The 25,824-nt window shown below is 37.5% G+C and overlaps 1 protein-coding gene and 1 long non-coding RNA gene across 4 annotated transcripts; one reads left to right on the top strand and one right to left on the bottom strand.

Moving 5' to 3' along the window:
• Positions 1 to 814: 814 nt before the first annotated feature.
• LOC129723193 (uncharacterized) lies at positions 815 to 25,037 on the bottom strand. The gene is made up of 3 exons (XR_008727731.1): positions 23,891 to 25,037; positions 23,577 to 23,807; positions 815 to 1,358 (listed from the first exon to the last, which is right to left on the bottom strand). It is a non-coding gene; the product is annotated as an uncharacterized LOC129723193 (long non-coding RNA).
• On the top strand, positions 14,233 to 18,094 carry LOC129723192 (uncharacterized). 3 transcript variants are annotated; one of them, XM_055677240.1, is made up of 7 exons: positions 14,233 to 14,371; positions 14,744 to 14,825; positions 14,891 to 15,094; positions 17,239 to 17,403; positions 17,461 to 17,581; positions 17,645 to 17,749; positions 17,821 to 18,094. In XM_055677240.1, exons 2-6 carry the CDS (start codon positions 14,802 to 14,804, stop codon positions 17,695 to 17,697), a joined length of 567 nt encoding a protein of 188 aa, XP_055533215.1. In that variant the 5' UTR covers positions 14,233 to 14,371; positions 14,744 to 14,801; the 3' UTR covers positions 17,698 to 17,749; positions 17,821 to 18,094. The 3 variants fall into 3 exon arrangements, with proteins under 3 accessions (XP_055533215.1, XP_055533213.1, XP_055533214.1); XM_055677238.1 differs by having other exon boundaries at positions 14,744 to 14,834; XM_055677239.1 differs by lacking the exon at positions 14,744 to 14,825.
• Positions 25,038 to 25,824: the final 787 nt, after the last annotated feature.

Raw genomic sequence — 25,824 nt, 5'->3', positions numbered from 1 at the left:
GTTGTAAGGTGAGGTCGAATTTTGAATTATCCCTTAATTTAGCATTTTTTGTACTTGTTCATTTATTTCATGTTTTCGAGACTCCGGTAATCTGTAATTTTTTATATAAGTTGGTTTTGGGTCATTGAGGGTTATACTTTGTTTGTAAAAATTGTTTTCTGAAAGCAAGTCACCTTGAAGTGAAAATATGTCATTAAATTCATTGCAAAGTTTTTCCAGTTTATTTTTTATAAGAGGCTCACTGCTTTCGAGTTTAAGCTCCTTATTTAATTTCTTTGCTCGTTCATTAAGATTTTCTTCGTTCGTTTTGTTTTGAATAGAACAAAAATAGAAATTTGCTAAGGATTCATATTTAGGGCAAAAGTTTTCTGGTAATTGAATTTCCTTAGTTGTAGTTTTAATATATCACAACTAGGTAAAATAAGGTCAGTGAACTCCAAGGATTTCGGATCGGAGATCAACGAACTGTAACAAGAATCTTCTGCCGCTCGAGTCCAGCTCAGCGGTATTTATTTGCATTGCTTTCGCGCGTGTTGGTAAACACGCTGTACGTTTTACATAATCAAAATTCTGATCGGCCTTAGCCTTTGACTTGGTCTTTTTCTGTACACCACAATTCTTCCTCTTTTAGATTTTGAATACATTTACAATGCAAATAATTAAAAAAAATATATAATTAAAATAATTTTTGTATATAATCTGAATTGCGTTCTTTAACGCTCTAATTTGTAAAATTTATTACATAATAATAATTCCATTTTCAAAATGTGTCCATTGACACAATATACAATTCTAATTTTCAGAATGTGTCCATTGACACTCTTATTTATAATACAATATTTTTTTTTTGTAAAATATGCTAATAGATATATTGTTTAATTATTTTAATTTTTATTTTTCAGATAGCGTCCATTGACACCGATATCTTTTTCTAACCAATTTATTTTTATTTTCAGATAGTGCCCGTTGACACCTATATCTTTTCATTAACAATTAATTTTATTTTTATTTTATTTTCATTTGTGTCCTTTGACACCCATCACCAAAATCATTCAGTTTAGCTTTTTAATTTTAATTTTTGTTTTTGTTTTACCTTCATGTTCTCTCTTCTGTACTTAATTCTTTCTGACCGTCTCGGAGCCGATGATCCTGCTGCGCTATTAGTACCATCATCCATCCGCAATCTCTTAAGGTCGTAATACATCGTCAGAGAAACCAAAGAACTCGCAACCTGAAGTGGATCTTTCACGTTTGCAGGTCCTCCTGCACGGAACAGTCAAATTATGCCTTACACTAGTTGTTTTTGGGACCTTCAATTGCTTGCGATGCGCCTTTAGCACCACGTTTCCAATACTGATCTGGAAAATTGTAGGAGAACACTGTTTAATGAATTTTGCTTCTACCCATCTGGAAGAGTCTTTAATATTATGATTTTTGTACCAAATGTTATCTCCTAACTTCAATCGAGCAATTGGATCAACCAAATTTGTTTGCTCAAAACTAGGAATATCACAGATTGTTATTTTTCTATCATCAACAGAATCGTCATTAATCTTTGGTTTATTTATTTTCTTTGGATTAATCAAATCCAATAAAATCTTTGGTGTATATGTAAATATTTTCTCTGATGGAAAAGTTCCATCCTTTGGCAAGCAAGAATTTCTATAATTTATCAGAAACAAGTTAATCTGATCCTCCGTATCCATCTGCCTAACATCTTCATCAAACAGGAACCTTTTGAACATTTCTTTAACAATCCTTACCGACCTTTCGGCTTGCCCATTACTAGAGGGATTGTAAGGAGGGCTTTCCATGACTACTATTCCTTGCCTTTCCAAAAATGATACAAAAACAGACGAATTAAAGGGTGGACCACCATCCGTCACTACCACATCCGGAAGACCAAATCTTGCAAAAAGAGAAACAAATTTCCTAATAACCTTGCTTGCATCAGTTCCATAACGCATCCATTCTACTTCGATCCATTTAGAATAACTGTCAACAATTAACAAAAATATCTTTTGACCGAAATAAAAAAAATCGGCATGTATTCTACTAAACGGACGAACCGAAGGAACCCAATGCGTTTGTGTCTTGCTTTTGGAACTATTGCCATCTTATTACACGATACACATGCTTGAACGAAAGCCTCTATAGCTGCGTTGATACCAAACCAGTACACAGATCTACGTGCCATCTGCTTCATTTTTACAACTCCTGAATGGTTTACATGTAACAGTTTTAAAATATCTTTATGCATGCTTCTTGGAATAACAACTCTGTCCTGGAAGATCAGACACCCGTCAATCAGTTCTAAGTCGTGTCTATTAGAGTGGACATTTAATAATTCCTTGTCTATCTTCTCAGGCCAACCATTCTGGTAATAATTAATAATTCGTTGTAAAAACACATCACGACTCGTTTCCTTAGCAATCTTGGTATAATTTACGGGAACTTCCTGAGAAAAATTTATGCTTTTAACGAATTCTCTATCATATTCTTCAGGAGTACCTAAGTCAAGAGGAAAACGCGAGCAAAAATCTGCATTACCCATTTGAGCAGATGGTCTGTAACATATATTAAAGTCATAAATTGACAACTCCAAAATATACCGTTGTAATCTAGTTACATAAATCGCGTTTTTACCAGATCTCCCAAAAATTCCAACCAAAGGTTTATGATCTGTGTACACCGTAAAACTCTGACCATATAAAAATTTGTGAAATTTTTTGATTGTGCTTACTAAAGCCAAAGCCTCTAAATGTAGGATCGGGTAACAACGTTGTGCTTTGTTTAGAGAAAAAGAAGTGAAACAAACTGGTTTTTCTACACCGTTAACCATGTGCGCCATAACTCCACCTAGTCCATATCCTGATGCATCTGTCACAACTACAATTGGTTTCTTTGGATCGTAATATTCTAAAATATTTGCATCCAACAAAGCCTTTTTACTATCAACGAAAGCCTCTTCGCATTTTTTATCCCACTCAAATTTTACGTCTTTTTTAAGTAGCTGATACAGACAAAAAAGTTTAGAGGACAAATGTGGAACAAATTTGCCATAATAATTAATAAGGCCCAAAAAAGCTTTTAGCTCCGTAACATTTTTTGGGGTGGCTGCTTTACTAATAGTAGAAATTTTATCAGGACTAGGAAGCAGCCCCTTATCAGTTATAATGTGTCCCAAATAAGGCAAATTTGATACGAAAAACGAACACTTTTTCCAGTTCACCTTAATGTTTGCCTTGTTTAGTCGATCCAATACGGTATAAAGTTTTTTATGACAATCATCTAAATCAACTCCAGCAATTAAAACATCATCAAGGTAAACCGAAACATTCTCTAAACCAGCCAAAACCTGCTCCATTACCTGTTGAAAAATTGCCGCGCTAGACGATGCTCCCTGAGGCAAACGATTGTAAGTAAACAAACCTTTAATAGTATTGATTACTACAAATTTCCTGGAATTCTTTGACAAAGCCAACTGAGTATATGCGCCTTCAAGGTCAAGAGAACAAAACACCTTGCACCCAGAAAGCTTGGCGAACAAATCCTGTGCTACGGGAAGCGGATATGTGTTGGGAATGATTAATTTATTTATAGACACCTTACAGTCGATAACCATCCTAATCTCCTGATTTTTTTTCATCACTACTACTACAGGGGAGGCCCACTCACTAGTCTTAATTGGTGTTATAACTTTTTGCTGTTCTAACATCTCTAAATGCTCTATGACCTTATCTTGCAACCTGTATGGCACATCATAAGCCCTTTTAAATATAGGTGTATCCTCTTTCAGCACCAAATCTGCCTCGTACCCAACAATAGGAGATGAAAAATCTTTAAGAAAAACATTAGGATATTGCCTTCTAATATTTGAAATTGTTTTATCCCTCTGGTTTATGGTACCAACATTGTTTATGGCGGAAAAATTTTTAAAGGATTTTCTCCAATCAGAATAAAACACATCCAACCAGCTGCACCCTAACAAAGGAAGAAAATCATTCTGACTGTCTAAAATAATCAATTCCAAACGCCTTTGAACAACATTAATTTCAACATCAACCAATGCTTTGCCCAAAATCGATAATTCAGCCCCATTTACAACGACCAATTTCTTCTCACATTTTTCTAATAGTAAATCAAAAAATTTTGCATATAAACGCTTTACCATAAGAGTGATTGACGAACCACAGTCAACCTCCATTTTAACAAAACGATCTTGAATTTTTACATCAATCAAACAGGGCTCATTAAAATTTGTTTTGTTTGAAACCATCATACATGTGAATTCACCTGAGTCATCTGAAGAATCGTCCAACATTGGCTTGAATCTGCTAAACAATTGTTCCAAGTAAGATTCAGCGCTAGTGCCTGGTTGCGGCTCATCGGCAAAACGAACAGTTGGTTTGCGTTGACTGTTGATGTATTTGAAGCATCTCTTCAAAATATGTCCTGGTTTTCCACAAAAATAGCAAGAGACTACCGGTTTGTTGTAATTATATTTTTTCGATCTGCTCCTACTTCTATCTCTGTTATTACTCCTGCTTCTATTTCTCATGTGGAAACCTGACCTACTTCTACTTCTGCTTCTATTTCTACCATTTCGTTCGTTCAAATATTCATCTCGCCTACCCAATCTGTTTTTTACCGAAGCCACCTGTTCTGTTCTACCACTTATCATTCTTGCTCTCGATCCTGCCAACTCCCAATTCACTAACATGCGCTCCGCCGAAGCCAACGTCAAATTTTCCTCGCTTAACATTTTCTGCTGTAAATCTTTGTTGAAAACTCCCATCAAAAGCTTGTCCCTAATCGCGGCGTCTTTAAACTCTCCAAACTCACAGAATTCCGCTTGAAGCTTGACAGCCAAAACGAAATTCTCTGCGGACTCATCTTCCCCTTGAACGCGGTTGTAAAATTTAAATCGTTGTATAAGATCTGATTCTTTTTTATCAAAACGTTCTTTTAATTTCTTAATTATCTCAGCGTATTGCAAGGTGGATAAGTCTCTCGCCGGATACAGCAGTTTGAGTTCCTCAAACACTGCTGGTCCGCTAAGCGTTATAAATAAAGCTTTCTGTGAGCTTTCCGGTACATTATTGTACTGAAATACGAACCCTAACCGCTCAACATAATTGGTGAATGAAGCACCAGGGACGTAGGGCTCAATCGAACCGACAATGTTCGAAGCCATTTCAACCAAATCTGCAGCACTAATGAAAAGTAGAGTCACCCTAACGAGTCACAAAAGAGAAAAATAAAGTCGCTTACCAGAGTCGATGTAATTTACCAAACCTTCTCACGCTCTCCGTTTACGATCGATATAGTGTTGTATGCTGTAGAATCGGAGCAGGAGCGCAAAGCAGAATCGAAATAGACAAATCTCCCGTAGAACCTTTAGATTTAGCGCGCAGAACTCACACGCTGCCCGAAATTTTTTTTTAAATTTTCAACAACTGACCTTTTTGTCCCCTTTTTTCCTTCTATAAAATCACTTACGGCCGTTGCCGTGCCTCACAAATATCAACCAAATCCAATCTTTTGCGTGCCTTTGCACAACTAATCAGCAATTTCACTAGCTATTCAAATTTTTGCACACGCGTACCAAATTGACTTCGTCGCCAATTTTAATATATCACAACTAGGTAAAATAAGGTCAGTGAACTCCAAGGATTTCGGATCAGAGATCAACGAACTGTAACAAGAATCTTCTGCCGCTCGAGTCCAGCTCAGCGGTATTTATTTGCATTGCTTTCGCGCGTGTTGGTAAACACGCTGTACGTTTTACATAATCAAAATTCTGATCGGCCTTAGCCTTTGACTTGGTCTTTTTCTGTACACCACAGTAGTATTTATAATTTTAACGTGACAGTTGTTTTTGTTTACCAGAGTATTTGTACAAAATACTCCGGGGTATATTTCTTCAGAGAAAATTACACTGTCTTCCTGAATATTCATGTTGTCGAGTTGTTTAATTATCTCACACCTAGCTGGTATGATACTTGAGTTGACTTGCCTGTTCACTATGGGAATTGAAATTGTTTCAAAATTTTGAGTCAGATTGAGAAGCCAAGAGTCATAATCTATGTTACATTTGTAGTTTACTAGGAAATCTCTTCCTAATATTCCATCGGTAGGAATCGGGGAATCGTTTTTTACTATGTGAAACATATGAGGTATTTTAAAGTCATTTAATTTCACATTTGTTTGAGTTGTACCCATTGTCTTTACATCTCCATGACCAATACCGACTATATTGCATTTTTGTATTGCTATATTGCTAGGATAGTAAATTTGGGTTTTGTTTACTAATCCGCACTTGACGACTGATATATCGGATCCGCAATCTACAATGAATGATAATTTCACATCCGACATATCAACCATAAGCTGGACGTAGTTGGTGGCAGACACATTTATTGTATATGCTGCCCCAACTGTACCCCTAAAGGGTGGATATTTTCATTATTTGGCTGTGGCATATGTTGTTGGTTTGGTGGTAGAATTGGAATTTGCTGGATTCCTTGTTGAGCAACTGGTTGGTAAACCACACCGTTATGCTGCGCAAGATACATGTTTGGATTGAATTGACCTCTGTGAGCAAATTGTCCACGTTGATGATATAATCCTCTACCTTGATGGTATCCTCTGTAAGTATTATTACCTCTTACTTGGTGGTTTCCGCGAAAATGGTTATAACTTCCATTTCTTTGGAGATTATTATAATTTCTTCTGTTGGGTCCAAAATGCCCCAACCCACGACCGATGGGAAAATTTCTTGAATTTTCCCCACGATTTTGTTGTTGCCAATTTCTTGCTACAAATATTTGTGCATTTGAATTGGATTGGTTTGCTTTTTCGTGAACGTCATTTTCGAGTACCTTTTGTAATGCATCACCAATCTTGCTGAATTTTCCAGATTTCAAGATGGTTTTCGTTTCTGCGTATTTTATACCATTAATGAGGGCTTCGACACCTCTTTTTGTGGCCATAGCATGCGCCCTATCTACTGGAATTTGTTCCCTTATGTAGACAGATTTTAGCTGTGACGTGACTTTTTCAATCTCGTCACAGAAATTTTCCGTAGAATCTTTCTGTTTGAGTGTTTTTAGTTTTGCGGTTAAATTATCGGATATAATTTTCGATTCACAATGTTGCTTTAATGTATCTAACAGACCTTCTAAGTTGATAGCATCAGTAATCACTTGACGAGCAACACCCGCCAGTCGCGTTTTTACGAAACGTAATACCGTAAGTTGAGCCGCCTCTTTTTGTGGGGCAGTGGCGTTGGCAAAATCGTTTGTCACAGTATCGTTGAATGAATTTACAGCTACTTTTCGCAAATGGTAGTTTTAGCTCTATTAATACCACTATATCGTTATATTTTTGCCGGGGGGCTTTTACCAAAAATGTTAATTCGGAGTCTGTAAACAGCGTTTCGTGATCCACTAAGGTTTTTTGAATTTGCTGATATATTTGGAGGGCTTTAATTTTTTTTTTTCTATTAGGAAATTTTTCCTATAAACTCTATGGGGAGCCTTTGCGAAATTGTTTGATATGGTGTATAATGCTGCTAAGTGACATTCAACATCATATCGAACTTGCTCCATGGAGGATTCATGTTATAATAATTTTTGGAGGGTTCATGTTATAATAATTGTTATCATAATTTTTAGAGGATTCATTTTATATATTTTTTTTTAATTAAACCTACTTGGTTCCGCTGTTGTTGTTACCACCGCTGCTGAAAAAAATGGCGCGCTCTAACACGACGCACGCTCCAGGTTGCCGACGCACTCTCCAGGTTGCCGACGCACTCTCCAGGTTGCCGACGCACGCTCCAGGTTGCCGACGCACGCTCCAGGTTGCCGACGCACTCTCCAGGTTGCCGACGCACTCTCCAGGTTGCCTCAGAGTTTGTTGTAAATCGTTTGTTAATTTGTTTTCTCTACACTTGATTAACGTTCGGGCGATTTTTAAGTTGTTTTCTTTCTGCACTTGGTTAACGTTCGGGTGATTTTTAAGTTGTTTTTTTTTATCTACACTTGATTAACGTTCGCCACCGATCGGGCGATTTTTATTGCTTGTGCCCTTGCGTGACGCTTATATACTTGATATAACGCAATCAATAACTGGCACGCTACAATGCCCAGGATTAGATTGATTTGAAACTCGTGCTCTGTATGATAGTCCGTATGGAGATCCAGAGTATTTTGTACACTCACTTGCGGATCTCCATTATTGGTGACGGATTTAGAATGGGACTTGCCCATTTTTCACTTCACTTAAAATTCATTAATTTGCACTGAGTATCGCTACGTACATTGCGTCGTATTCTGCCCTCGGTTGTGACACTGATAACAAACAATCGGCTTCAACTATGTCAACCTTGACTTTCGCTGCTGGTTAGCACTTCAAAAAACAAAAACTCTGCGTACAAAACACTTGTTCTTTTATCCAGGGAGGTTTTTCCACTGTATTTGCTTGAATAGTCTGCAGCTCTCGTCACTCTGACGCACTCTGGAAAATGCTTGGTTTTTTTTTTTAAATCATTTACACAGTTCCGCGAAAATTTGAAAAAAATGTTCATAATTATAGCCATCAAAGTTCGCTGGCACAGGTCGCCATGTTGCGACTTTGACCTTCGTTTCCTTTCGTGACCGTTCGGTTGAATGAGTTACACCAGAGACGGTTTTGAGTAGAATGAATGCTTTATTTTTCCTAAAGTTCTTACAAGTCTCCTACTGGAGACATTTGAAGCACCGATATCTATGTGTGCTATGTACACGATCACATAATCGATGATCGTGTACATGCGAAAGAAAGAAAGATATATTCACTGAAACTTCATGACTGTACTCTTGGTAACAGCATGGTTCAGTCAATCAGAAATGCGACACTTCTGTTTTTTGTGTCGCTCAAAATTCCAGGCATTAAACTGAAGGTTCGATGCCGGGTAGAATTGACCTTCTCAGCATGTTTTCCACTGGTATGGTCTGCTGGAAGTAAGTTAATGTTAATGAAGTTAATATCATGTGGAATGCACATGTCACAGGCGGTGCACTGGTCAACTCAACATTGTGGCCTCCCAGCTCCCCGAACCCTAATCACCTGGACTTGTATGTATAGTCGTACTACCCTGCTGGCCAAGCAGGGTATAAAAGTTCATCTAAAAAAAGTTACAAATATCTATAATCCTGCTTGAGAAAAAATGGAAACTAGGATATTCACGAGTAGAACCGGGTAGACAAGCAGTGCTTCTACACTCCGACCACTTTCTATAGCCGCTCCCCATTTTTACGTAGCTTCTAATATTTATGATGTGAACACAACAAAATAACAACGTGTACAAACTTTGTATAGTGAGCAAGAGAAGGGATTGATTGGGACTTAGGCATAGACAAACAGGTGTTTCTATTCGAGAAATCAAACGCAAAGGCCGTTAACATACTGGCGCGTTCTGCGTTGCGGAGACGGTTCGCCTCGCCGTGGGTTAATGTACAGCGCTAAGTAGAGCTGTACATTAACCCACCGCAAGGCGAACCGTCTCCGCAACGCAGAACGCGCCAGTATGTCAACCAGCGTTGCAAATCGAGCGAGAAGCAGAATCTTTCTTTTCACACACGTTTTGAAGATACTCTTTCTTCTTCATGCATTCCCCTGAGTGGCAGCAAGCACGCACCGACACGAACAAACTCTTTCGTATTGCTTCTCAGCTACCGTAAAAGAGTACGCGAGTTCCTGCTAGTGAGTACGAGTACTCGATTAAAATTGCTTGACTAGGAGGAGTGCTTAAAAACTGTGCTCGAAAACGAAAATGCTTTCTTCCCGACATGCACCGACGACAGCCGACAGTGGAGCAACGTGTAGGGTATCGGACTGCTTCAGTAAGTTTTTTACAGCAGTCTAATGCAAAACCAGCCGAAGCGAACCGCTGCCGAAGTAATCCGATACCCTATCATTTTTTTCCCTCTGCAACCATCGCAAAGCATCTTGAATCAATTGTCTTCGGCTGGTCGTTCTCATGAGTTGGGGAGTAGGTATACACGAGTACACACGAGAAGAGTAGACGGGAGTGTGTGCATATGATCTGGGGAGTAAGAAAGAATTCTCTACTGTGTGAAAGCGGCGACACCGAGAACCTCACATGAGGTGTTGTATGCTGCTTACGAGCGAGACTAACAACAATGCATAATCCTGATGTCGTTTTTTTTACAAAACTCTGAAAATCGAATCGAATTCTACCTTTGAAATTGATTTCAGTTCGTTGGTATAACAAAAAAATCTGTAAAATCTGTATTTTTGGCAATATTCTGTAATTCTGTAATACAGATTCTGTATTGCTTTTTCAGTTCAAAAATCTGTAAAATACAGAAAAATCTGTATATGTGCCATCCCTGATCGCAAAGCATCTTGAATCATGTCTTCGGCTGGTCGTTCTCGCGAGTTGGGGAGTAGGTATACACGAGCACACACGAGAAGAGTAGACGGGAGTGTGTGCATATGATCTCGGGAGTAAGAAAAAAAGCAGGAAAGAACGAGAAATAGCTTGAATGGAGAATTCTCTAATGTGTGAAAGCGGCGACACCGAGAACCTCACATGAGGTGTTGTATGCTGCTTACGAGCGAGACTAACAACAATGAATTGTCAACGGCCAAACTCACAGGATCGGATAAAGTTATAAGAGAGTGAGAATGACAATGTGAAAGAAAAAGAGAGAGAGAAAACCAGATCGCCAAAATCGTCAAAGTTCGTTTTGAAATGAAGAAGATATCAAGAACGTTGAAAGTATAATATTCTGTTGCTGTGCTGGTAACTATGAAATTTTCATTTTGTACATACACTGGGGTCGCTTTTTACGCGGTTGGTTGTACCGCATTTAAAAGATTAGATTAGATATACTAATACTAAACTTATTTGATACCGCGTACAAATAATCTTCCGAATCGAGTAAAAATAATCCGCGTTATTGTAAATATATCCCGTTTAGAAAAACGCATAAAAACAACCCGTTAAAAAAGCAACCCCAGTGTATTAGAAATATTCAAACTATATTTAGTCAGCATAACGAAACAATAACGAAGATTTTCTGAAAATTTTATTTATTTTCCTTTTATTAAATACCGCTCAAATTTGAGCGGGCAGTTTAATACTGTGAGCTGATTCCCAAGTGCAAGAGACATGATGTATGCGAAAATATAAGGGCTATTTCCACTGCTTCCGTTCCGGGACCGGGCCGGGACCGGGCTCGCCTGGGACTTTTCATGCATTCACACTGCGCCGTGCTTGAACCGTGCCTGCGCTGCGCTCTGGCTGAGAAATGTTGATGTGTGTATGTGAAAGAACGTCTTTCTCTTTTTTTCATACCGCAGCTCACTCCGCGCGAAATATGTCACTACAACATACACGCATCCACCCGAGTGCCTTCCGTGAACTCTCCGGCCAACAAAAAGTATCGTCGGCAACGATAGTTTTTCTCTCGCACTGCGGCAGCACAACGGCAACTCAACGCTGCCCCGGTCTGGGCACGGCGCGTCGGTGTGAATGCGTTCATAAGAACGCATGCAATCGATCTCAAACGAGCCCGGACGACACGCGGAACAGCCACGGCCCGGTCCCGGCCCGGTCCCGGAACGGAAGCAGTGGGAATAGCCCTATAATCTTGCAATGATGACGCAATGAAAAGCGCAACATTTGTTTAGAACTAGTGGCACTCTCAGGAAACTACTGCTCACAATATGCGCTGCTTATCACTTCCACTTTCATGACCTGCGGTACGCTCTGTGTGATGATTTGAGCGCCGTTTCGTTCATACTGAGGATTCCAGTTTTTGTGTGAAATAATATTTAATTAATCATTTTCACTTTCCAATCTATCTTCTGTAAATGAAAACTAAATAAAGCTAAGTGGGAAAATACATTGTGTCCCAGTAGTAAGCGATCAAGATACACAAGTTCGTAAAATTAGTTGAATGATAGCTCCAGTAAGAAGGGGTAAATGAGGGTAATTCGAACCAAAAAAGATGCTTTTCATACATTCTTCTAGAAACTCATTTCGATTTTCTACAAATGCGTATGCATACATGTGATGTGTATTAAATATTACACCTTAATCAGAAAGTCAATGTGCGACACCAGCATCGATGTTGATTGTTTATTCCCTTTCTCACAATTTGATCACATGGCTCGAGAGTGTGAATTGTGACGTAACATTCGTAACCCTCGGAACGCGGGTGAATGGAAAGCGATATGTGCTCTAGTTATTTGAATGGGACTTATGTTACTGAGTGCCCGACCGATGCGCGCGTAAACGTTTACTAATTAGCTCGCGATTATTCCCAGTGCATGTCAATTATTGTCAAAACATTTACCTGTGCAGAGCGATCTTTTTTTATTTTTCGTAGTTTACCCGCAGTCTAACCCATAATAGTTCAGATTGATGCTAAAGTTCTAATCATTGGGTCCAGATCAAAAAGTATTCTATCGCCCCCCTTGTTTTTTGGTTTGCTTTTTGTCAGTTGCTAAGTCTGTTCACTCAGTTCTTTTCAATTAGGGTTACGCGGTAGATTTTACTTAGAGAATTAGGTAAAATAATACAATAAATTTACAGTGCTTATCTTCATCATCATCCGCGACATCTGTGAGGTATGATAACGTAACAAATCAATCGGTTTCGATTAGAAGCACCCACTCAAACACTTTCGAATTCCGTTGTTTACTCTCGGCGCTTTTTTCTTTCAATCGGATGGCCAGCTGTAAAACAATTTTGCAATGTTTGTATACAAAGTAGTAGTGCAAGCAATTGGTCCAGGGAAGCAAGTTTTCTGATTAAATACCGATGGATCGGCGCTTTTAATTGAATTGCGTCTCTGGATGATGAAATCTATCCGGTTACAAACTAATGCTTCGACTCCGGATAAGGACAGGACGATGCGCTCAGGCTATTCCGGAGAAAGATGCTCCTGGATTGGAATCCATTGAATTGTTTTTGATACAGCTTGGATAAGATAATAAATTTGGTCATTTAGTGTCAATTTTAATTGAAACTTATTATTATTGTAAGGTTACATTGTTTTTATTAATGGATTATTTGTGTACGAACTTTAACTAAACGTAGCTTACATTGTTCGCCACAGAAAAGCTATAATCGTTCCTTTAATATTATCTCATTTTTTTATTTTACGATTATTCAAAACTGCTTGAGGTTTTGTAGAGATTTCAAAAAAGCGTTCTGACAAGCAAAACCACACAAAAAATCTTATTAAATCTAGTCTTTTTTATTATTCTTGTTAATGATATTTATGTAAAGTTGATGGATTTACAATAACAAATATGGTTAAATTTTGGTATAACTATATACAATAACGAAGTCTGTGTATAACAAACAGAAGGTCGAGTTCCGAATCGGAATGTAGCACCAAGGCTTTGCTTTTTTTATATACAATAACATAAATTTTTAAGATTTTTTACGTGGCAAAAGATATACCCATTGCAGCGTTATTCTGTATGTAGAATTTTGATTGCCGACATTTATAATAAGCACATTAGGTACATATATCACCAAAGAAAGTAACAGCCATGTAACAATCGCAATTTCACTCGTTTTGCTCTTCCTCTCTCGTTTTCTATTTTTAAGAATTTATATTCCTTCAAATTTATTGAATATTAAATTATTCTACCAACTCATTGCAATCGACATTACGTCTAAATCATATGTTGAGCATGGTGTACTTTTGACGTCAACGTCTAGTGATACGAAAATTTATTTTCTTTTGCAAAAAAGTTGTTTCGCCAAAAGCGGACGATCGTATTGTTTGCGTACGGTACCGGCAACTATTTGTAAGTGGGTACGTGAAACTAAAAAAATCTGTCAAGTTGTGGGGGTATTGAGTTTACCCTACACACCAAAATTTCTTGTCATGGTTCAGCAATTTTTTTTGCTGGAAACATACCAGCAAACCACTTGTTTACTGATTAACAGCATTTTTTTTTTCAAATAATTGCTGTTATTCAGTACCACGATTTACTGAATTCCGTTCAGTTATTTATTTTTCACTGTAAACCAGTATTTCATTGATCAATTAACTGAAAACCAGTAATCGATTCAGTGATTCACGGAAAAACAGCAAAACTGTTTGCTGAACACAAAACAGCAAAATAATGTTTGCTGGAAACCAGTGAACAAATCGATATGTCGAAAGTTTTACATCGAGCTGTCATTAAGTGAAAACCGCCAAACCGTTGTGAAGCTGACGCAAGTATGAAAAGTGTGTGTTTAAAAAAATACTCCTGAAAATGGAAGCGGAATTGCAGCAAATTGTTAAAATACTGCAAAACAGAGATGGCTTCGACTGGGAGATGTTGTTCCGTAAGTAAAGTTTATTTTTTTCACAAAATTTCATATTTTCAGCACAACTAAGCAAAGATGGCAGATGAAGTACAGTGTTTTTTTTTTGTAAACAATCTGTGGAAGGATATGTCGATGGATTGCAGCGTCATTCAAAAACTCACATCGACAAAAATGAGTTGTTCAAAATATTTGAGTTCTGAAGTTGAGAATAGGTAGGGGCGTAAAATTTTAATTGCACTGGTAAATGTGCAGATTTTAAGCATTGAGAAATAGGATCGTTGATGGAGAACACTTTAGTCGCTGAAGTGTCCAATCCGAACAGTTTTCTGGTGTACATATATATTTTTGACCGTACTTTTTACGTTTTTATTTTTTTTCCCTTTTTTTTAGTCATCCAAGCACACATTATAAAAATATTATTGCCGTTTCATTGGTAAACAAATATGATATGCTGAAATCGGAGTTTGCGGAGGTACCCCAGGTTCTGTCGGATTAAGATGTTCATTTCAATATCGAGTATAACATGTTTTTTTTTAGGCTGTGTGGTTTTACCCGCACGGAAGAGGATACGGAAAGCATTGTGGCAATCTACACTACCATATTGAATATATGGTGAAGAAGCACGAAAAGCAGATCCGTCAGAACAAAGTTATTCCTAATGTAAATATCAACTTCGATGCATCAACCAGCAATGCCACAGGAACCAGTTTGGAAACTACTGAGGAAAACTTGATAGAAATCGTAAGTTCTTTTTCATACTTTATGTTGCTCGCTTATAACGTTTCTCGAAAAACTGACCGGGCGAGTCATATAACAATCGACATAGTTTTAAAACATTTGATGGGGGCTATTACAGGAGACGACAAGTGGCGAGTTTCTAGTCTGACCAATATGGTATTACAGATGGCGAGTCGTTGACCCAGCTTCATCAGCCAAGTTTCATTTGCGTTCTGCAATACAACATTTGGCTCGTCTCGTCAGTGACTGAACACGAGGCGAGTTGATCGCCTCATCTTCTGTAATAGGGCCCCGATGTGTGTGTGTTTATACAAAAGCTCGATTTTCTCTGTGATGACAACCACATTTGAACATTCCAACGCTCTTGTTCTCTTTCGAAAGTTCGCTTTTGAAAGCGAAGCAAAAAGCTGAACGGCCCCTGGAAGAATTTCTGATATAAAACATTTATTCGATTTTGTAATATGTTTTATTATACAAACAGTACCTCTATGGGAAAATCTTCGATGTGGTGATTGTACTTGCATTGCAGATATAACATAGTATTGTTATATAGGACTGTGTTTGCGATAAAGTCAGTTTCATATCGTCCTGATCTTAATTTGCAGAAGGGTTTTAGCAGCGGCTTTTAGCTCCTACATAGATATTTTCATGAAAATTTCAATCAGCAGTTAAATTTACCAATGCCTTCGCGTCACTACCCATCGAAATTGAAAAGACCATTCAAATCATGCAGAAACATTGTAAATCTGACAAAACTAAGCGCAAACTATATCACGTAGGATAAATTCAAGAGAAGAGTATTGAAAAGACTAGTCGATTTTTTCCCGAGTAGCTGTCCAAGAGTCCATCCATCCGAGAGTTATTCAAGTTATAGACACTGATGCAAGCTTAGGTTAATTCGAGGACTGTTCTTAGTTAACACGTGAAAAAAATGTGTTCGACACAACTTTGGCGGCAATCAAAAATTACGTAACGCTCATAAGGGGGATAGAGGGTATCCTTGAGCGTTACCATCCTTTACATATGGGCTAAGACAAGACAGCTGGCTTCTTATTTTTCTTTTCGTAACGGCCGTCATCCCCGTCGAAATTTTTTTGAACGTTCCATACCGTTGATGCCAGAATGATTATTTTTAACAACTTCTGCAGGTCAATGAAAGTAAAACAAATTAAAATTGCAATATATAGGCGAATAATACTCAATTCTTATTTATTATTTTATGTTCAATAAAGCATACTTCTATTATCAAATTTTTTCTTCCTAAGTTTCTTGGTACCCAAATTTTTTCTTTCTAAGTTTCTTGGACTGCAACCGAAATAATAATAAACGATAAATCAATGCATTTTTAAAGTTATAACAGTGAAATACATTACTCGGTAATATCATGTACCTTGCATACTTTTGCATGATTATTTATGAACAATTATAATAGTAAATTATGACTCTCCAGCATCACTGCTTTACAGTGAAAAGTAACCTCGTTGTATTTTCTACGTGACGATTGCGTTATCGAATTCAGCCAATCAGCAGCCGGTTCAAATTAGTTGAATGTAACGGTGACCAGCTGTCACGTCTTGTCTTAGCATAGGGGAGGTAAGATCAACGTTACATAACAAAAAAATCTCTTAAGAGACTCTCCAAAGCGAGCATTTTTGTTTAGCAAATTCTTCTACAGCGTTACGTAATTTTTATGGGGGGTAGTTGCTGGCGTTACGTTTTGTTGCATATGGGGGGTAGGGGTCTAAAAATTGGGTTTTTTGCGTTACGTATTTATGGATGTCCTTTTTTGTTTATTCGTGATTATTCAAAATAATCTATGCGTCCTAAAGAATGATATCTCAATTCTTTTTTAATTTTTTAAAGTTATTTCAATGAGGAAAACTATTCCTTTTTCTTGATTATACAGTTTTTGTTTTTTCATATGTATTTGAATTCATACCTTAAAAACTAGAAGTTCACAAAGTTGCAAACAAAACGTGAGGAGATGTTTGAACGTACATACAAATTAGAAGTTTTACAGCGTAAGCGAAACAGAAAAGAAACTTTTCCGAAAAAATTAATAAATAAAAAAAATTTAAATTCCAATTAAAATTTGCGGGCAATTTTTCGTTTCCTTTCTTTCGCATCTTAATATTTGTTATTTTTAGGTTGAAAACCTTAAATTCATCGTGCCATCCGACGAATCACTAGAGATGATACGAGCAAACTGGATAAAGACCTTCAAAATTCGCCAAGAGCATCGCAGAAAAGTTACCGAACCCGAGCTAATGTTGGAAATGTTCCCACTTTCTACGGCGTTCAGAGGAGCCTTGGTAATTTTGAAGTGAGATTTTTTTTTCTATTTTTATTAGTCATGTGTCTTCATATAGATTAACTTGGATTTTAATGACATGTTTCCATCCGCTAATCCCAACATCGAAGGTGAACTAGATTCATTGCAGATCAAAGTTACCAATAGATTTGCCCACCTACACTCAACAATACCGGATCGTAAGTCACCGTTATGTTTATTTAAAAAAAACGCATTAATCCAAATTAATTTGTTTTTTTAAGATTTCATCCGCAAAGGAAAAAAATCCATCACGCGGCGCGAAGCGGACAAATGACGGTTCACAGAAAGTTAATAACCTTCTGGAGAGAATTGTAGAGTGGATTGATGTATGTTATTTCTTCAATGAAAAAAAAAATGTGTACTGAATTTACAGTCAAATAATATTCTCTATTTTCAGCCAGAAGAAGATGTCGAGCAGTATGCTCAGAGGTATAAAGCCACGAAAAACCCAGTCCTAATTGTGAAGGCCCCCATATACAGTTCAGGAGAAGGGTACGTTCGTATAGGAAAAAACGTTTTCTATGCGGGCTCCGAATTACCCATTACTTTTTTTACTTTGATCAAATCGCATTATTACTTCAATACGAAATTCGAGCCATCACTCTCGAATTTTTACTTTTTTTTTACTTCAACTGTACTCAAGATAACGAAACCTACAGCCACCGCTAACAGCTTCCTTTTACAATTGAAATAAAAAGTTAAAACTTCTTTCGTAATAATTTTTTTTTAGTTCAAACTATTGTTTCATTTATTTTTAATGTTCGTTCACAATGTTCTGTAATTTTTATTTTCATTTTATTTTCAGTTATCATTGGAAGTACATAAAGAAAATTCAATAGTGCGTGGCTACCATATTCTGTCTAAGCATTCTATTACGCCCGCGCACATTCATAGTTAAATTACAGTTAAGTTGGATAATGTCGAAATAAAATAAAGAATATAAAAAATATCAACTGTAATTTGGCTGTGATTCTGCGGGTGGGCGAAAGCTAATGCCTGAACAAAACATGGTGTTCAGGCCCCTACTGGTTAACCAGTAAATCAATTTTTGTTTTGCTGGACGTTCAGCAAAAAATAACAATAACTGTAAAATCAGCAAAATGTACTCTGACTCTGACAAATCAGCAAGCGGTATTAAATCTTGCTGAACTCCAGCAAAAACAATAACTGGCTAACCAGCAAACAGTATTTTGTTTTACTGAACATACAGCAAGCGATCTGTCATTTTTATGCAATTGAGTATTGCTGATTGATCAGCAAATTTCATTTTGCTGGACAGATTGCTGGAAATACAGCACACCAAAAATCAGCAAAATTTTGCTGGTTTCCAGCAAATTAAATTTGGTGTGTAGCAATACTCAGAGGGAGAGATATGCGAAGAGAGTGTTGTGAGCCAAACGAACATGTCAAAATTCGAGCCAAACGAACAAGAAAGGTAACACATTGAAAGGTATTGCAATAAGGTTCTATAAAGAATATATTTATATTTACACGTTTTTCATGTTCTATTGCTAAAACATGAATTGAGAAAGCTCCAAAGTTGCTTCATCACAGTGATTTTTAACTGGTGGTTCACAAACCCCTTGTATGGTCTACAGAATAATGATGAAAGTACCGTTTTGACTCAAACTTAGAACAGTCTCAAACTTCGAACACTTTAGAATGAAAACCACATTATTATAGCTAGAGTAATCAAAAGTATGATTATTATATACCATTTCGTTCCTCGGAATGTCCTTTACCCTGTCATGTAAAGCTCTTCACTGTGGGGCCATTTCCAGGGAACCAGCAGGCGTTGAAAAAAGTGACAGTCAGTGTTGGGACGGTTTGCCTATCTATCTCTTAGTAATTACATGGAAGTGTTCGGAATTTGAATCAAAACCTAGGTTTGAATTCTTGTTAATTTAATAAACAAAACTTGTTTGAATCTATACAAATACCACTTAATTGCAACAAAAATAAATTAACCAACATGGTAAACCTTTGAGATCGTCGAAAAAAAATATTTTTCGCTGATTTTTTAGTGCAAGAAGTTACGAAGTTAAGTGTTCGAAATTTGATGCATTACGGTATATAAAATTAAACATAAACATAAAATTTAACACCTTCACGGTTTTTGTGATGCACTTTATTATTCCCCAGGATTTCCACCGTCACCATCAGCTACACGAGCCGAATTAAAAAGTTAGTCAACATTGCGCATTGAGAAGAGATCTGGCACCTCTGATATGTGAAACCTAGTTGCCAAATCAGCGGTTTTTTTCATCGCTTATCTCTCCCTCTGAGGATCTCTAGTTTACCCTCATACGCACTGACGGAGCTCCCCATGCAGCATCAATCAAAGTAATCCATGAGTCAGTAGAAAAAAAATTGACAGCTCTATAAGTCTTTCTCTAACCCTTGTGGCGAAAACAATAAAGCTACTCCGTTCATAAGTGTGCACGTTTGAAGAACGGTACCCCGTCGTCGCGAAAACGGACATCGTCGTGAAACGGACATCGTTCCGGCATGTGCAACATCTTGGCACTATAGGACAACAATCAGTGCATCAAAAGAAAGCCCGGTTCCGATTACCCTAAGCAATAAGAAGCTCCAAAGGATACTGAAGAGGAAGACCGAGAGAAAAGTGGGCACATTGCTACGTGCGTTTGGCCGGGAGGTCGGTGCAACCGGTCAAACAGTGAAAAAGTACCTGGCGAACATAGATATACATGTCAGGAAGCGGCAGTCCCGTCCACATGAGCTGCAGGCAATGACGCAGTGGCAGCGCCTGAATAAGATGGTCAAGTCGATTTTCCCGGTAAATCGCGACGTGGTGGTGGTGGTGAACGACGAGACCACGAAGGAAATGAGCACCGAGGTGAAGTTCATTGATCACACCAAGTTCTCCATGGTGCTGCTGTGGCTGACAATCAGCGAGAAGAGGATGTCAAAACCGCTCTGCTTTCGCTCGGGGCTGGAAGTGAACGGGGAAATTTATAGTACGAAGTGCCTGCCATAAGTTTCCACGCTCATCAAGAAATATTAAAAAGGCGAAGACGTGGCCGCGGTTTTGGCCAGATATGGCGTCGGCCCACTACTCGGGCTGATCGTTGGAGGAGATGAAACGCCTGAATATAGATGTGGCACCAAAGTTGGCGAGCTCGCTACGTGCCCCAGCCCCCCAGCTGCGTCCCATCGTGAATTTCTGGGCAAACCTGATGCGTAAGATCTACTCCAACGATTTTGTCGCGGAATCTGAGGAGGAATTTATGAATAAAACAAAAGCAGAGCTTAAAAACATGCCTACACGCATGTTTTCGTTGGCCATGGTGGGTACACTGCCGGAAGGCAGCTCGCAAGGGCGTAGAATTATTTTGCAAATAAGCTAATATAATTACCTCTAATGGGAAATTTATCAAACTCAGTTATCTGTCTTAGATTTTTTTTTCATCACAACTGAGGAAAAGTTCATATATTAGGTTTTTTTCCTGTTGGGTACATTTTCCACTGCGACCAGAGATTTGATCTTTTGTGGCGGGCCCCTATTTGATGTAAGCCTTATCAGGGTGTCGTACCACTATTAGGTTGAATGGTTTCCACTTGCTGAATATAGGCATCGTCCCAATAAGGTATTATTGAACGAATAAAGTTCACTGCCTTATTGGGAGAAGTCATCCAGATATCTAATGGTTGTATTAAGTGTTTATTGAAAGATTGACTCCAGGGCCTGCCACCCCAGCGCCAACCCTATTGTTTAACCTGGAGCCATCCGTGTAGAACACTACTGAGCCTGGTTGAATGCTAGGCCCACCTGATTCCCATTCAGTGCGACTTGGCTCAGTCACTTGGAATAGTCGTTCAAAGTTGTACTGCCTATCCATCCAGTCTTCCTGAGATAACATTGCACTGATTTTGAAATTTTCAAGTATACTGAGGTGTCCCCTAAGGTCTCCTTCAAGGAACTTTTTTGTTCTTTGTAGCCTTAGTGCGCTTTTTTCTGCTTCTAATTGTACAAATAGATGCAATGGAAGTAAGCTTAACATAGCATCTAGTGCCTTTGAAGGAGTACTTCGAATTGCTCCAGTGATGGAAATTGTGGCAAGTCTTTGCAACTTTTCCAGCTTCTTTTGAGCATACCTGACATTTGTTTTTGGCCAACATACTAAGGACGCATATGTTTTTCTGGGTCTAACGATAGCTGTATAGATCCAATAGATCATCTTTGGCTTCAATCCCCATTTGTTACCAAAGGTTTTTTAACTGATCCATAAGGCACTTGTAGCCTTATTTATCATTTTTTCTATATGTAAGCTCCAATTTAATTTGCTGTCTAGAGTTACTCCTAAGTAGTTGACCTCTTGAAAAAGTTCTAATTTCGTTCCATTGAGACATAAGTCAAGAATTTTGATTTTTTTCCTGATTACATGCTCATATTTTCCACGAACTATAACTACTATATCGTCCGCAAAACCAATTACTTCATAACCCTGTGATTCTAGTTGTGTCAACAGTTCATCAACCACTAATGACCACAACAGGGGTGAGAGAACCCCTCCCTGTGGGCATCCTTTTGCAGTCCTTACTGTGACTGTTGAGCCTCCATGATTGCAAGTTAATTCTCTTTTTTGTAACTTTTCAAATATCTAGTCAACGATAGTTTTGTCGAAGTTACGTTTTATCATAACACCTTTCATTGAATTATAGGATGCATTATCAAAAGCGCCTTCGATGTCTAGAAATGCTGCTAGCATGTTTTTTTTGGCTTCGAATGTTTTTTTTTCAATTTTTGTTACTAGTGCATGAAGTGCTGTTACTGTGGATTTGTTATGCTGTTAAGCAAATTGATATTTATTCAAAGGTTTTGGCTTCAGATATTCTGACTTTGTATAGGGGAGGAGTACCAGTTATGGCAATACCTAAAAATGTACCAATTATGGCATGAACCAGTTATGGCCCATGGAGTTTAAATGGAGTATTGCCATAACTGGTACCATTGCGCTTATGTGATATAGCCATAACTGGTGCACTTGCCATAACTGGCTCACCTACCCTAGTCATCGATGAGTTTCTCCATCAATTTCAACATGAATGACGAAAGGCTAATTGGTCTAAACGATTTTGGACTCGTTTTGTCCTTTTTAATAGCTTTCTGAATAAAGACAACACAAACTTGGCGCCAGCTTTTTGGAATATATTTTAAACTTCCTTTGCCCTCTTGAATCATGATAGGACGGATTTCGTCAGAACCTGGTGATTTATATGGTGCAAACCAATTTGTTGCCCATTCAATCCTCGCGTGAGTAAAAATACGACTTGCTAGATCTAGCGAATGCTCTCTGGTCATATTTTGCCCAGCTGCACCTACAATTTCATTGGGTTCATTGGAATTAATTATGCTGGTCGTTTCTGATCCAGTGTATGATTCCAACGAAGTTGCACTTTCGCTCACGACTGGTGAGGATCCTGGGAAGTGTACCTCCATCATTAGGTTCAAAGCTTCTGTGGCGGTGGAAGTGAAAGCTCCGCTGTCATATTTCAAAGTGCCTAAGCCATTAGAATGATCTTGTGAAAGAACTTTTTGTAACCTAGCAACCACTGGAGTACTCTCGATATTTTCGCATGTGTGCCTTCAGTTTTTACGTTTAGATTTCCTTATTTCTTTGTTGTACGTAGTAAGAGCTGTTCTTTATGCATCCCACTGTGAGGTGCGCTTTGCGCGATTAAACTCTTTTCGTGCCTGCTTCCTCAGATTATCTAGTCTGGTGTTCCACCATGGAACATCACTGTTTGTTGATCGAATCCTGATCGGACAACTGTTGTTATAAGCTTGGATGATTCTATTTGTTACTTGAACAGAGACATTTTCAAGTTCTCTGTTTGTGGTTATAATATCATTCGGGAAGTTGCCTCCCGCTAATAGATAAGAATAGTATAGCCCCCAGTTCGTTTTTCTGGGGTCTCTAAAAGTTTCTTTGATAATGTCTTTTGTTTTGTATTCGAATAAAATATGTCTGTGAACGGATAAGGATACTTCATTGGAGACATGCCAATTATGTATTCTTTCCGAAAGGGTGTTACTGCAAAGTCTTATGGAGTTCATGAAAGTGAAGTCAGTCCCTTTATTACAAATATCTATATTATTTTTAGTTATGTATTCTAGTAAGCACTCACCTCTTTTGTTCATATCGTTACTGCTCCATACTGTATGATGTGCGTTTGCGTCGCAACCTATGATGAATGCTTTGTTCTGATTTTTACAGAATGACACGAATGCTGAAGCTTCTGGTGGAGGCGCCTCATCTATGTCTCCAGGAAAATATGCCGAAGCTATGTAGATTTCAGTTTTACCACGTGTGGTGGAGATTTGTATAGCTACCGCCACAATATCAAGTTTAATAAATTCTGTAATAGGCATAATATTTATTTTTTGCTAGTAACAATAGCACACCTGGGAGATTGCTGTGTTTCGTCATATATTAACTTACACGATTTAATGTCAAGACCCAGTATTTTTCCATTATACGACCATGGCTCCTGGATGAAAGCAATATCCAGTTTGCTTTTAGCGAATCTCTTGCAAAGTACTGCGCTAGCCCCCTTTGCATGATGGAGATTTGCTTGGATAAATTTGATGCTGTGATTGATGTTGGATGTGATGGCCATGTCAATTATCATTTTCAAGATTTCCAGTGACTATTCCGCAGTCGTTGTTGCCTGTTGGAAAGTCATCTTTGTTACGCTTGTTTTTCGAATGAGTCTTTTCAGTATTCTGGACATCGATCCGCCCTGGGACATTTTGATTAGTGTTGTTTCCACCCACTATATCGTCTCCAGTTTCATCACGAGTCCTGATACTGTTGGCCTCATTATTATTGTGTAGAGTCCTTACCGCATTAATGACTCCACTTGTTCCAGGGACTTCGTTAGTAGCGAGTCTTGCCGCTTTTCTGTCACCTGATACTTGGGTCCGTACAATAATACGGGTAGCCTCCGAGTTTTGGTCAACGTCCATCTTTTCCTCCTGTGACTTTTTAGGATTTTTCTTCCTGATAGGAGCGTTCTCAAATTTGAAGTCAAGGACAAATTCGCATTTGTTGAGAGCTCTCAACGATGTTCCATCTACGCTGAAGGTAAGTTCTACATGTCGCTTGTTTATTACCTTCCTCAGAAAAATCTTCCAGCTGTCAACTACTAGTCCCTCATTTTGAGCTTCTAGAAGAGCAAGAATTTCTTCATTGCTGTCATCAGCGCTCATGGGAAAGAATCCAATTAGAGTTACTGGTTGCGGGATCAACCGCAACCAGTTCTGCTCCTACCCAAGGAACTATACTGGGGATAATGGTTTTATCTCCGCTCAGTCTAGTTCCTTTTTGGTCCTGCCTGGACAGAGAAGTCATATCCACTGGTGGTTTCGAAAGTAATGTTATATTCATGCCATCATCATCATCAGAATCACTAGCATCATCATCCATACACTTCTCGTGCCGGGGCGTATTTAAAATAGATGAAGAACAATAGAGTACATCGTCGTCCGATTTAATTTGCAAATTATCGTCTTCTACATCCAAAATTTCATCTAGTTCCATTTTTTCCATTGCTTGTACTATGCAAATATAAAAACACATATAAATAGTTCAAATAAGCTGATGTAAATCTATGTAAATATAAATATAACTATAAATACAAATACAAATATACATATAAATATAAATACAAATACAAATACAAATACAAATATAAATACAAATACAAATACAAATACAAATACAAATACAAACACAAAAACAAATACAAATACAAATACAAATACAAATACAAATAGAAATAGAAATACAAATACAAATACAAATACAAATACAAATACAAATACAAATACAAATACAAATACAAATACAAATACAAATACAAATACAAATACAAATACAAATACAAATACAAATACAAATACAAATACAAATACAAATACAAATACAAATACAAACACAAATACAAATACAAATACAAATACAAATACAAATACAAATACAAATACAAATACAAATACAAATACAAATACAAATACAAATACAAATACAAATACAAATACAAATACAAATACAAATACAAATACAAATACAAATACAAATACAAATACAAATACAAATACAAATACAAATACAAATACAAATACAAATACAAATACAAATACAAATACAAATACAAATACAAATACAAATACAAATACAAATACAAATACAAATACAAATACAAATACAAATACAAATACAAATACAAATACAAATACAAATACAAATACAAATACAAATACAAATACAAATACAAATACAAATACAAATACAAATACAAATACAAATACAAATACAAATACAAATACAAATACACATACAAATACAAATACAAATACAAATACAAATACAAA

This window comes from Wyeomyia smithii, chromosome 2, assembly GCF_029784165.1.
Source record: "Wyeomyia smithii strain HCP4-BCI-WySm-NY-G18 chromosome 2, ASM2978416v1, whole genome shotgun sequence".
Classification (NCBI taxonomy): Eukaryota; Metazoa; Arthropoda; class Insecta; order Diptera; family Culicidae; genus Wyeomyia; species Wyeomyia smithii.
The sequence above is the reverse complement of the archived record's forward strand: the minus strand, read 5'-3'. Positions and strand labels throughout refer to the sequence as shown.

What these genes read in the sequence shown, in the direction of transcription:
- LOC129723192 (XM_055677238.1), top strand. Translation starts at nt 14,802, where the DNA reads ATGCTGAAATCGGAGTTTGCGGAGGTACCCCAG. An exon ending in AGGAAAACTTGATAGAAATC is followed by an intron (nt 15,095 to 17,238) that starts GTAAGTTCTTTT and finishes TGTTATTTTTAG; the next exon opens with GTTGAAAACCTTAAATTCAT. An exon ending in ACACTCAACAATACCGGATC is followed by an intron (nt 17,582 to 17,644) that starts GTAAGTCACCGT and finishes TGTTTTTTTAAG; the next exon opens with ATTTCATCCGCAAAGGAAAA.